At 64.9% G+C, this 13,269-nt stretch overlaps 2 protein-coding genes across 2 annotated transcripts; both read left to right on the forward strand.

The window, feature by feature from the left end:
* Positions 1–7,890: 7,890 nt before the first annotated feature.
* Positions 7,891–8,946, forward strand: NABP2 (nucleic acid binding protein 2; the record flags this gene model as incomplete). Its single annotated transcript, XM_082011963.1, has 6 exons — positions 7,891–7,969; positions 8,037–8,175; positions 8,252–8,323; positions 8,416–8,497; positions 8,609–8,675; positions 8,762–8,946. 6 exons carry the CDS (start codon positions 7,891–7,893, stop codon positions 8,932–8,934), a joined length of 612 nt encoding a protein of 203 aa, XP_081868089.1. The 3' UTR covers positions 8,935–8,946.
* Positions 8,947–10,230: 1,284 nt separating this feature from the next.
* On the forward strand, positions 10,231–13,189 carry SLC39A5 (solute carrier family 39 member 5; the record flags this gene model as incomplete). The annotated part of the gene is made up of 10 exons (XM_082011738.1): positions 10,231–10,740; positions 10,832–11,012; positions 11,148–11,322; positions 11,709–11,878; positions 11,976–12,113; positions 12,193–12,253; positions 12,328–12,516; positions 12,619–12,699; positions 12,774–12,964; positions 13,040–13,189. The coding sequence occupies exons 1-10, from the start codon at positions 10,382–10,384 to the stop codon at positions 13,187–13,189; spliced, it is 1,695 nt and encodes a 564-aa protein (XP_081867864.1). The 5' UTR covers positions 10,231–10,381.
* Between the last annotated feature and the right edge of the window lie 80 nt (positions 13,190–13,269).

A 13,269-nucleotide genomic window follows, 5' to 3' on the forward strand; every position in this document is an offset into this window, starting at 1 on the left:
TCACTCCTCTCCCGCATTAATACACAGGGCCTCTAATTGCTGTCACACATACCCATGAAGCGGACAGCAATTTGAAGTAATTTACACTCCACTCGCAGGAAAAGCCAGCGGGGCAATCCTAACAGCACCCCAGTTTCAGGGGAGGGCCCGGCGAGCCTTCATGCGCTGTGATACAGCAACGCTCAAGCAGCGCTGCACTGAGTACGACGTGTTAAGACTCCGCACGCGGACTGGTACCACAGCGGAGCCGCACCCCGGGCTCGAAGGCAACAACTCCACCAAGGAGTTGGGTTCGATTGCTTTACCTGACGCTAGCTACTATCTTGATGCTTGCTTACTAATCCTTTAAAGGGTTACTGCCCTCTTCAACATCACTGTTGAGCTAATGTACTCGTTTTGGAACAATGGTGACAGGAGTTAATTCATTCCTTCTCCCAACGGTGTTTCCTTCAGCAGGAACAAAACGCGATGGATTCTGCATGCTCACTGCAGTCCCTCCCACACCTGAAATAATCGATATCCCCCAGGCCTAAAGCTTTTCTTGGGTGGAGGTGTTTCTTCAAAGCATTTTAGCCAGTTAGCAGACACTTCAGGAATGACCGTAATCCACAAAGTTTTAGTACATATTATTTTGATTCAAGAAGCCACAGGCAAAACACAAAAATATTACTCATTTGCTAATTAAAAGCCAAAAGCACTAACCGTACAAATCTAACAGCTCTTTCCATAAAGATTTTTCCTCCAGTGTTGGATCTTCTGTTTGACATTAGCTCACGTCCAGAGAGCAAAACTTTCCAAAGGAAAACAGTAAAATCCCTTTTTCTAAGAAGCCTTTCACAAATCAAAGGAAGCTTTTGCCCAAGTACACACAGGCAAACAAGATCAAAAGGAAAGCGGGGTTAAACAATCGTTCTCAGTTGTATAATAGGAGGAAAACACATCAATCGTGAGGCCCTACCCACGTTCCTCATTTCAGTAGCTGGTGGAAGGACAAACAAGCTGAAGAGCTCCTATTGCTTAACCCCTGCAGAATCGGGCTAGAGGGCTGTGCCACCCAGCAAGGCTGTTCCTTGTCATGCGAAACTCTTCAGGATCATTAAAGCCCGGCTGATGGTCCTGGGAGCACCTACAGGTGTTGTGCCTAACATTGGCAGCGCCTCAAAATGCCACAACATGAAATGACACTACAGGTACCGGAAAAGCGCAGCCAGCCTGCAGCCTCTCCCAGCTAGGGCCCAACAAACTCAGCCCCTCATCTGTACTTTTTGATGCGTTGAAAGGATTTAAGTGAAAGAGGCTGCTTGCTGAGGAAATCAGCCACCTTGAGAAAGAAAAGCAAAAAAAAAAATCTTTGGGTTCCTCAAGGCGGCTGCTGAAAGCGGAGCGGCTCTCAGCACACCAAGCTCACGTCGCGCTTTGCGGACAGTGTCGCCTCCGCACCTACAGAAGCGGAGGATGATTAACAGGGAGGTGGACAACCCTGTGTGCAACCACGGCGCAAGGGCGTTATGTGCCCTCGGACTGGGCAAGGCTCATCTGAAAAAGCAAGCCAAGCAGCCCAGGTAAGACGCCGTGGTGCCCCATCCCTCCTGCCTCCAGCACAGCCTGCCCGCTGGCGCGCGCTCAGCACATGACAGACTTTATCCACCCCATCCCCAATTCCATGGCCGGCTTCCAGAGCCGTGGGACGAGCAGAAGCAACATCCACAGACCAGATCAAACCCCTGCTCACCCCGCTCCCACCACCCGTACCTTCAGCCTGCGAGGAACATGGCAAGATCTCCTGGCTTGCCACGTCCTTGGCGCTGCGTCAAGTCCTACAGCCCTATAAAACGCATAATGGAGAATCGCAGCCGACTGCAAGCCTCCGCTTCACGACTGAAAGCGGCTCAGGGAACACAGTTTGTTGCTGCAGGTTGCTAAGCCATGGCAACGACTTCTGGGCGGGGGGGGGGGCCGCTCTAAGACATTCTGACAGGGTGGCCTGACCCAGCGCTGCTGAGCTGCCCACCCAATTCCTGCCACATCCCTTCCGTACTTTTTTTTCAGATCAAGCGCTTCTAAAGCTCAGGAATTTGATCTGCAGCGCTGTGAAGGGGCTTTGTCACCTCAGACAGGACTTCCAGAGGGGCAGAAATAATACGCCAAACCCCACAGATAAGCAACAACACGGGCGCGACTGGGAGAACGCTCAAAGGTCAGCACCATTTTCATGCTGGGGAAGGAAACCTTGTGGCAGATTTCCACCAGACAGCATTATATTCCTCCAAAAATATTTCAACAGGAGGAGGATGCAGTCCTTACCAGGGCTACACCCACACTTCAGTCTCCTGTCCCGGCCGAGCACTCGCCTGCCTTGCAGAGGCTGCAGTACCGCAGCTGCGGCGCTGGGGCGAGCGCCTGCCCGTGGCCACCGGCACACGAGGCTGTCGCCGATCACCCTCAGGAACGGGGATACGCTCTGCCCGGGTGCCGCAGTCAGAAGGGCAGCCTCCCAAGCCTCAGGTTCCTATGCTCCAGGTTTATTAGAAGAGAAACGTTCAAGATGCAGGCAGAAACACACATTGCAGGTTTTGTTCTTTCTGCTACAAGCTTAGAATATTCTTCCCACTTGCTGCATTTCGACACTGCAAAGTCTCTTTATTTTCCTTGAGCTCCATCTGCAGCAGCCTCTGCCTACCAGGAAGCCAGGCAGGAGCTAAACGAGGTCCTGTGACTTGGGGTACAAGTTCCCATTAAAAGCTACTCAAGCCACCAGCTGCCAGGGCACCGGCTGCGCTCCCCAGCTGTCGCCTGAGCTCCAACACATCCCACAAACCCGAGATCACGGAGGAATGCGGCGCAGCCCGCTGCCGCAGCCCGCAGCGTGTCTACAGGCAGACGCAGCAAGACCAGAGGAAGATGTTGCCACCGACAGCCCAGAGGCAGGAATCCAGCCCCAGCCTATTTCTGCACGGCTGCACATTCCCCATCCGCAACGGCAGAGGCACCGGCAGGCTCTGACCGGGATGGGGCCTCGCACATGTGCCGGGCCCTGCACTCACGAGAAGTGGGTTCTCTGGAGAGCGTTCACAGCTACAGATAAGGCAGAGAAGGATGCGAAGGTCTGCGAGGCAGGTTTCCCTTCGTTAGATAAGCGGAACAAGCCACTTGTTAACAGCTGGGGCCAACACGGGAATTACACAGCACAGCTTTACCCAGCTCTGCCAAGCCTTTTATTTTCTGGTCCGTTTCTTACGGTGTCAAGACACCAAGAAAATGGAAAGCCTAAATCTGAAGTTAAACTAGTTTATGTTTGGGGTTTTTTTTTTCCATCCCCAGAAACAGCAGATGTAAATCACAGCCAGCAAAATGTCTGAATACACACACTCAACTATATAAAGCATCCCACACCGCTGCTCCGTCAGGAGCCTGTCCCCTCCCCACGCTAGCTGCTCTGGCAGAAGTGGAAGCAATGCCTTGTCCCAAAGGGAACCAGCTGGGCAGTTCATTTAAACAGGGCTGACGTGCTGCTCTGGTAGCTGCCACAGAAAGGCAGACCTGGCAGGCAGGAGGGCGCCCGGCAGCCACCGCCTCCACCAGCAGCACCCGGAGCACGGGGGCAGGCCCCAGCTCCTCAAACGGTAGAGGATTGCCGGGAGCCCAGGGCAGATCCCGGACCTCTCGCTGAGACTGCTCAGCGGCCTGGCCCGCACAGGTCGGCCAAGTCAGACCCACCTTCGGCTATCAGCACTACCGTTGTACCGAGCTAGTCCAGACCAGCTGCCACACGGAAATCGTAACATCAGAAGAGCAAAGAGCTTTTTGCCTTCACTCTAAAGCATTTGGATGCAAGGGATCTCTTTAGACTTGGTGAATAATCCCAGCCTCACAGCAGAACAGCAAGGATCCTATTCAGTAAGGAGCGTTTCCTGTTTTCTGCTGCGAGGAGCCCACACAAGCTGTGAAGCCCCAGCAGTTGGCCAGTCACCAAGATCAGCGAGAAAACGCAGGCAGAGAACTGCTGAGCAGTGCAACTCACGGCTCGCTTTTACCTTTAGCTCTGTTTGAAGTTCGCTTTGCATTGCCTCCAGCTGCCTCTGCAGCCTTTTGGGATGCCTTTCCAGAACTCCAGATTCACCAGCAGGTTTCGTTAACAAAGCACTTTCCCTGCAAGTCACAGGGAACCTCGCTCACTCTTGAGCGCTCTGGGAATTCCAGTGTCTGCCCTACTCCTTCTAGAGCACCACATGAAATAAGAGATACAGAAATCAGGCAGGGGCAGTTTTTAAGCCAGTTTGGCAGGACTTATTTTAAACCTCTGAAATTTAAGGATGATCTTGGTATTTCCCTGTAGACATTAATTTACAACACAGGTTCTTTAACGGCTTTAGAGCTAGAGCTGTGTCCTTCACTGTGAATCTGCACAGACCCATGAACAGCAGGCTGTGATCTCTAAACAGTGATCTAGGTAAATCTGCCAGGGGAGAGACCAGGCAGCTACAAGCTGCAAAAACAGCCATACAGGCTGCACTATCACCTGCAACAGGGAGACTGTCAAGCATAGAGATCCTTCTTGTTAACGGAGAAAAAACAGAGTTTTCACATAAATATGACTTCAAAGTTAACAGCAGCAGCCAACCGAAGGCCCTGAAAGTGTATATAAAGCCCATACAGCTGCTGACATAACTCTAACCGTTCACGTGTCTGAGGCTCCACATGTGTAGAAGAAGGACAAACTCATCCCCCATGCACAGATGGAGAAAGTTTTGACAGGTACTTGATTTACCTTCCGTGGCAGAATTCCTCCCTAAGTAGCAAAGGGGCAGGGCTGGGCTGGGTTCACTCTTTTCAGGGAGACGCTCCCAATGGCCCATCTTTTCCCCTTCCTCTTCTACAGTTTAAAATGTCATTCTTCAAGGGCCAAGAGCCGCTGCGATGCAGGAGTCATAGGGTCAGACAGGACAGATCTAGTCACAGGGAGAAAAAAACCAAAAGGAACATAAGCATGGTAAAAACTGAGGTGGAAGGCTGTGCCTGGCCCTTCATCCCCATCTCAGGGCCCAGATGAAGACACCTCTCTTCCTCCACACACAAACCCAGGCCTTCAGCCCCACAGAAGAAACTGTGCCTTTCAACAGGAGACCTGCACTTCCCTTTGCAACTCTCCTAAAAAGCAGAATAACCTGTGCAGAAAGCACCAAGCGCCTGCAACATGAGCCCTGTACGCCTCGGATGCAGACACACGTTCCCCTGGGGCCAAGGGTCTGGAGTCGATCACGAGAACAGAGAACCACCACCACATCTGAGGCCACTCCTTACCTTGTCTTCCAACCATATAAAAAATTACTCCGCCGTGCCTTTTTTTTTTAATTTAAATGGCAAGAAAGAGGTTGCTCCAGAGCCCCCACCCGGTCTTAGCCCTCATGCATCCCAGCCTACCCAACAGGCTGAGCACAACCGAGCTGGTGATCCAAACATCAGTTGCCTCCCCACAGCACTTTGCTTCGGAAATTCCAGCCCAGGGCTAGACTCTGCTCGCCTCAAACCCCCGCAACACTCGGCCAGGAGAAAAGCGGGGACGAGAGGCGCTTCTGGCAGGATCGCTGCACTGCAGGAGTGCACCGTGCGCGGGGAGAGAAACGTTTGCCCAGTAGGTAAAGTTGCAGCTTTTAAGTTACGCAATCCTGCTAAAAATAGTTTTCCCAAATGCCACCTTAAGATCTTCTGACACAAATCCAAGTTTTTCTTGCAACTCCTCTGCTCGCTCTAGCGATGCAAACATTGACAGCAGGGAAGTCTGAATCTGAAAAAAACTGCTTTAGTTTTATCTGCTGGTCTTGGCAACAAGGATTAAACCAGCTCAGAAATACCCCCTGGACCTTACCACAGCACTGAACTGGGCACAAAGAATACCCGGCCCCCAAAGCCACCACAAGCCACAGCATTATTATTATAACAAAAAAGTTTATCTGATGCTGTTGCATTTTTGTACATTTTTACATTTATCACTTAAAACTGTATTACAAAAGACTGCAGCCCTTCCTGTATGATGAGATGCCGCCCAGCTCAGTCGAGATGAGCCGCCTGCTTTGTGAAACCTTGTCGCAAATAAAGCCTTATCCCATTTAATTACCGACTTCCCTCTACTTCCTACCTTCCCCAAACAGACAGACAGGCTTTGCGACGTGCTCTGAAGGTCAGGACTCCAAGGACGGGGAAGCCGCACGCGTTCCCCACATTCCTTCGTCGAGCGACGGGCGCTCTCCTTCCACGGCTGCTGCGTGCAGGGGATTCCCCCCTCGCCCCGGTGCACCCCGGCCCCGCCGGGGACCAGGAGGGCCCGAACCCTCACCGCACTACAGCAGCGCCCAGAGGCTGCAAATAATTTGGCACTGGAGCAACTTTCAGCCCAATTAAAGTCTTTCCTTCACGAGCCACTAGAAGAGGAACTGCGGGTGAAGCCCAGGTGTATTTACCACGCTGTACGAGCGCGTGGAACCAGCACCTTCGCAGGCCACGGTGGTTTGTTTTTTCCACGCCACCTTTTCGGCCACTGCTTCGCACGGCGCAGGCCAAGCCCTGCCCCCGCGTCCGAGCCCACTCGGGCTCCGGCAGCCCGGGACACACGGACGGGGTGGGCAGGGCTGGTTACCAGAGACGCGCCGCAAAAGCCCCGCCGCCAGACCGAGCTGCAGCCCGGCTCCTGCGGCGCGCACAGAGACCCCGCTCGGGCCCTACCCCCGCCCAGGGGCTCCTTCCTCCCCCTCGCTCCCCCGCAGCCTCGGCGGGGTCTCATGCCCACCCCCGCAGCCCTTCCCCGGCCGGGCCCGGCCTCCGCCCCACGCAGGCCCCAGGCGCCCCGGGCTCCGGCCAGCCCAGACCCGGCTCCGTCACCCCCCGTGCCCCGGCGCGGCGCCGCAGCGGCCCGCGAGGCCCCTCCCCGAGACCCGGGCAGGCCCCGGGCCCACCGAGCACTCCCGGTGCTACGGGGGCGACACCGCCCCCTCCCCCGAGAGCCCCACAGGGCCTCCCCCCAGCCCCGTCCCGCCCGCCCCCACGGAGCCCGGCTCCTTCGCCCCACGGCCCCGGCCTCACGTACCGCCTGCACGCCGGGCCCGGCCGGCTCCGGGACGCCGCGGGGCTCAGGGGCGGCCGCGGCCTCCACCGCCTCCCCCCGCCCGGCCCCGCCGCGCTGCTACGCAACCCCCGCCCCGCCGGAAGCTCCCACCCACCACGGGCCGGAAGCGGCACTCTGGCCAGCGAGAGGCACCGAGAGGCCGGAACTCGCTGGTCGAGGTGGGCTTTATGGCCCGTGCGGGGCGGTGCGAAGGCGGGGCTTTACTACACACACGCGCCTGAGGCCCGCCCCCCCTGCGCCGCTATTAGTTGGCGGTGGGGGACGTCCTCCGCCCCCCGAGCGCTGATTGGCTGCCCGCGGTAGTGGCCCGCGACTTCCGGGAGTGCCCGCAGCGGCGGCGCGCCGGCAGGTCAGCGCGCTCAGCGGAGGCGGGTGACAGCGCCGGGGGCGTCGAGGCGGGAGGTGCGAGCGCCCCCTGGTGGTGGGGCGGGAGGGCAGGGCATCGAGCAGGCCCGGGATCGGCCCCGGCCCGGTGCTGGCCCCGGCCCCGCGCTCCCGCGCCCGGTGGCCCCAAAGCCCCGACCCTGGTGGCCCTGTCCCCGGGGTTGCCGTTCCCGCGGCCCCATCCCCGGTGCCCCTACAGCCCGGCAGTCCCGTCCCCGTGGTCCCCATTCCCAGCGGTGCTGCCCCCGCGGCCGGTTGCGCCCCATCCCCGTGGGCCCATCCCGGGGGTGCCGTGGCCGGTGTCCCCCCCCCCGGTCCCCGTGTCCCCGGTGTCCCCGTGCGGGGCCGGGGGTGACGGCTGCGTCCGCAGGGCCCCCGCCGGCACCATGAGCACCGAGACGCTGGTGAAGGACGTCAAACCGGGGCTGAAGAACCTCAACCTCATCTTCATCGTGCTGGAGACGGGTGGGTGCGATGGTGGGGGGCCGGGGCCCCCGCGCCCCCCGCCCCCCTGACCCCCTCCTGCCCCCAGGCCGGGTGACGAAGACGAAGGACGGGCACGAGGTGCGGACGTGCAAGGTGGCCGACAAGACGGGCAGCATCAACATCTCGGTGTGGGACGATGTGGGGAACCTCATCCAGCCCGGGGACATCATCCGCCTCACCAAGGGGTAGGTGGGGGGCGCCCCGGGACCCCCGTCCCCTCGGGGCACCCCCAGCCTGACGCCCCCGGCCCTCCCCCTCCAGGTACGCCTCCGTCTTCAAGGGCTGCCTGACCCTCTACACGGGGCGCGGCGGCGACCTGCAGAAGATCGGCGAGTAAGGACGGGGCCGGGGGTCCCGCCGGGGCCGGGGGGCGTGGGGGGCCCGGGGCGCGGCGGGGGGACCCCACCGCCCCCCTCTGCCGGCAGGTTCTGCATGGTCTACTCCGAGGTGCCCAACTTCAGCGAGCCCAACCCCGAGTACGTGGCGCAGCAGTCGCAGAGCAAAGGGGTGAGTTGGGGGGCTGCGGGGGGGGGCAGGCTGGCATCGCCGGGACCCCCGGCCCCCCAGCGCGGTCGCCCCGGCTGTCCGGCACACGGGGCGTCTCCATCTCCTCTGCAGGCCCAGAACGAGAGCGCGAGTCCGGCCGCTTCGCAGAGCAGCCAGGGCCCCCCCGCAGCACCCCCAGGTCGGTCACGCAGCCCCCTCCTCACCCGGGGCCACCCGCTCGGGGGTGCCTCCAGCCTCACCTCCCTCCCGGTGCTCTGCTTCCAGCCCCCGACAGCCAGAACGGGAACGGGCTGAGCCCGGGGGGCCCCACGCACCCCCCCAGCGCCCCCGCCCACCCCCCCAGCGGCCGCATCACCCGCAGCCAGCCCGGCCACCCCGGCCCCGCCGCCAGCCCCGTCAGCAACGGCAAGGAGACGCGGAGGAGCAGCAAGAGATAACGGGCCGCGACCCCCCACGGCCCCTCTCCCTCCGGCCCCCGGTATGGTCTGGGGGGGTCCCCAGCTCCTGCCCCCGGCCCGGAGCAGCCCCTGGGGCAAGGAGGGGGCCTGCCGGGTGCCGCTGCCCCCCGGCTCACGTGCCACGGGGGAGGGCAGGGGTGGCCTGGGCCGGCCGGGCCTGGGGGTCCGCAGCCGCCCCACCCCGTGCCCCCCGCACCCAGCCACCCCCTGCCCGTGCCAGGGCAGGCGGCCAGGACCTGTCGGGGCGGGTGTTAATAAAGGTTGACCTCCTGCCTGCGCCTTGCCCGCTCCCTGCCTGCGGCCCTGGCCCTGCGGCAGGGGGCCCGGACCCCCCTCGCCCTTTAAGGCCCTCCCCGCGCGGCCCCTCCCGGCACCGGGGCTGGCTGGGAGCAGCGCCTGGGTGACCCTTGGCCCCCCCCGGTTCGGGCGCAGCAGACGGCGCGGCCGCGGCACGGGGACGGGGGCCGGTCAGTGGCGCATCCCCCGGCCCCCACGATCGGCTCAGCGCAGCCCCAGGTGAGCCCCGCGGGGGGCAGGGGAGGGGTCCCGGGGGGACGCGGGCGACGCGGGCACTGCACCGGGCGGGATGGGGCCCCACGAGTGGGGTGATGCTGGGGACCGTGAGCCCCACCTCGGCGGGAAGGGGTCCGCTCCGGTGGAGGTGGGGGCACCTGTGGGGCCTCGTGCTGTGGTGGGGATGACAGTGGGGTGCCGGCTGCCAGAGTCACGGGATTTTCCCAGCCCCACGGCATCGGCAAGTCCCCACGTGGAGGCGGCGGACGGGCCCCACGGCCGTCCTGCCGTCCCACCTGCCGTTCGGCGTTTCCCGTCACCGCCCAGGGCTGCTCCCGTGTCCCCGGCGGTGGGGTGGGAGCTGGGGGGGGGCACGGCGGCGGGTGGGCACGCGGGCGGGTGGGGTGGGGGTGCGAGCGCCCTGCCGGGGGTGCCGCTGGTGTTATCTCCCCGCCCGGTGAAACATTAACTCCGACACAAAAGCTGCCCCGGTTGCAAAACCTCCCCTCAAGGACGAGCGTCGCCGTGACCCCCAGCGTTGTCCCCGCGCCCCCCATTGCCCACCCTGGGGCGCCCGGCCCCGCGGGGGGCACCGCGGCAGCACCCGGCCCTGCCCGGCCCCCCCGGCCCCGCTCCCCCGCGGGTGTCCCTGAGCCCCGGCGCGGGGACACGTGTCCACGGGCCGTGACCCTGATGCCGCCTGTTGCTTTCCAGCCGTCCCCGCGGACGGACGGACGGACGGGCGGCAGGAGGGTGCGTACCGGGGGGGGGCACACCGCGTCCTGGGAGGGACCCACGGGCACCGGGGTCTGCGCCCCGTGGGGCGGGACGCAGAGGCAGCTCCCGCCGCCCTCACGCCGGCGTCCCCCAGCTCCGCCGGGACCCCCCTCCGCGGCCTGCAGGATCCGGCCCCATGGGCGCCCGCCGGCTCCTCCTGGGCGTCCTGGGGCTGCTGGCTCTGGGGGCCGGGGCGCGGCCGGGGCCGCTGCCCGAGGACGCGGCGCAGGAGCACGGCTACTACCTGCAGCAGCTCTTCGGGCAGTACGGCGCCAACGGCACGCTGCCCTTCGAGGGGCTGGCGCGGCTGCTGGGCAGCCTGGGGCTGGGCCGCGTGCGCGTGGTGCAGATCCAGCACGAGGAGCTGGGCCACGGCCACGTCAGCCACCTCGACCTGCTGGAGGTGCAGGAGGAGAAGCACCGGCACCGGCACCCTGCCTGGGAGCACGGCGGGGACCCGGCACCCAGCGCCCCCCCGCCCGCCCGCCCCCCCAGGTGCGCGGCTGCCCCCTCGCCCGCTCCCGGGGGGGCTGCCCCCCCCCGCCCCGGCGCCGTTGGGGGGCTCACCCACACTCGCCTCCCCCAGCCCCCGGCCCCCCCAGACGAAAAGCTGGACGAAGCCGGCACCCGTCGAGCCCCCCGGTGCCGGGGCCACCCTTGGGAGCCGGGGGGCCCCCCCGCCCCCCCGGCGGGACCAGCCTGGCCTGAGCCTGCTGGGGCGAGTGCTGGGCTTGGAGCACTCCAGCGCCGACCACCCGCACGACGATGTGAGCGGGGCCGGGGGGGTCGTGCCGTCCCGCGCCGCCGCCACGCGCTGGGACCCCCCGGGGAGCCGCGGCTACTCCTCGCCCCCAGCAGGACCCGGGACCCCCAGCTCCACTCACCGCTCCCCCCCCCCCCAGTGCCTCAATGTCACCCAGCTGCTGGTGAATTTTGGGCTGGACTCGGTGTCGCAGCTGACGCCGGAGGAGTTCACCCTCCTCTGCCCAGCCCTGCTCTACCAGATCGACAGCCGCGTCTGCATCCAGCACAGCGATGAGGTGACGCTGCCTCCCCCGGGGGGGGCCCTGTGGCCAGGTAACCCCAACCCTGGGCCCCTCCCCGGGTCCCCTGACCCCCCAGCCCCAGGTCCCATGGCCACTCTCCCTGCACCCTGAGCCCCTGGTCCCCGCACCCTCATCCCCGTCTCCTCCATCACCAGCTCCCCAGGTCCCCCGTCCCTTCATCGCCATCCCCGGATCTCGCCAGCGTCTGCTCCCCGTGTCCCCAGTCCCTGCCGCCCCATCCCTGCGTGGGCCATTCCTGCATCCCCGAATGCCCCTCTCCCGCATCCGCCATCCCCAGGTTCCCATCACCCCACAGTCCCGGGGTCCCCATCCCCGCACCCCCAAGGACCCCCACCCTGCATCCCCCGGGTCCCGCACCCTCCTGCCCCGGCCGTGCCCGTCTCACCCGCCCCGCAGCGCTGGGCTGGGGGCTGCTGGCCGTCGCCTTCGTCAGCCTGCCCTCCGCCCTGGCCGTCGTCCTCGTCCCGCTGCTGAGCCGCGGCTTCTTCCGCTCGCTGCTGGCCTTCCTGGTGGCGCTGGCCGTGGGGACGCTCTGCGGGGACGCCCTGCTCCACCTCTGGCCCCACGTAGGTACCCCCGCCCTGGCCGGCTGGAGGTGGCACGAGGCGCCCGGGGACACCGGGGTGTCCGGGTCCCCTCAGCCGCCGGGTCACCCGTGTCCAGGCCCAGGGGAGGCACCAGGAGACGCCGGCGGAGCCAGGGGCCGCGGTGCTGCAGGGGCTGGCGGTGCTGGGGGGCATCTACCTGCTCTTCCTGGTGGAGCTGCTCCTGGGGATGCTGCGGCAGAGCCGGGAGGCCGCGGTGAGAGCTGCGGGCGCTGGGGAGGGTGCGGGGCTGCCGCCAGGTCCAGCTTGGCACCCGGCACCTCTGCCTTCCCCAGGGACGCTCCCCCGGAGAGACCCCCGATGCGGCTGCGGGGGTCCTGGCACCATCGCGAGGAGGTAAGACCCCCTCGCGCCCCGCAGTGCCCGTGGCCCCCAGCCCCGGCACCCACCCCACGTCTCTGCTGCCGCAGGGGCTGAGCTGCGGCACCTGACAGCACCGGAGCCGGAGCTGGAGCTCAAGCCCCACGGACACTCCCAGGGACACCCCCACGGACACTCCCACGGCCCCTCGCTGCCCCCCAGCCCTGGGGCCGCTGACGTTGTCTGGATGGTGGTGCTGGGGGACGGCATCCACAACCTGACGGACGGGCTGGCCATCGGTGAGGGGCGCGGGGAGGCGGGGACGGAGGGACGGGGGCCGCACGGGGACGGGGGCGCGCGGGGGCACGGGGTCTGTGCGGCGAAGGACCCTCTCCCCGCAGGCGCCGCCTTCTCCCACAGCCTCCCCAGCGGCCTCAGCACGGCGCTGGCCGTGCTCTGCCACGAGCTGCCCCACGAGCTGGGTAGGTGCCCGCCCCCCACCCCGGCCGTGGCACCCCCGCGGCCCCCCCCGCCGCCCACCCTCCTCTTGCCGCAGGCGATCTGGCGGTGCTGCTGCGGGCGGGCACGGCCCCCCGCACCGTCCTGCTCCTCAACCTGCTCTCGGCCCTGCTCTCCTGCCTGGGGGCGGCGGCGGGCGCGGCGGCGGGGCAGAGCGCGTCACACCTCACGCCCTGGATCCTCACCGCCACCGCCGGCGTCTTCCTCTACGTGGCCTTGGCCGACATGGTAAGGGGGCGGCCGGGGCGGCGGCCGCGGGGCCGGGTCTCGCGCCGGCCCCGCTGACCCCCCGCTCTGCCCCAGCTCCCCGAGGCGCTGCGGGGGGCCGAGGGCCCCGGCGAGGGCGCCTGGGGCCGCTTCCTCCTGCAGAACGCGGGGTTCCTGCTGGGCGGCGGCATCATGGCGGGCATCGCCCTCGCCGAGGGACGCGTCCGCGCCTGGCTGCAGCCCTGAGCGGCCCCGCGGCTCGGCCCTGCTCGCCCCCGCCGCCCGCCGGAGCGGGGAACCGCGGCCGGAGCCAGCGGCGGCCGAGC

Source organism: Phaethon aethereus (assembly GCF_964289735.1).
Source record: "Phaethon aethereus genome assembly, chromosome: 29".
Taxonomy (NCBI): domain Eukaryota; kingdom Metazoa; phylum Chordata; class Aves; order Phaethontiformes; family Phaethontidae; genus Phaethon; species Phaethon aethereus.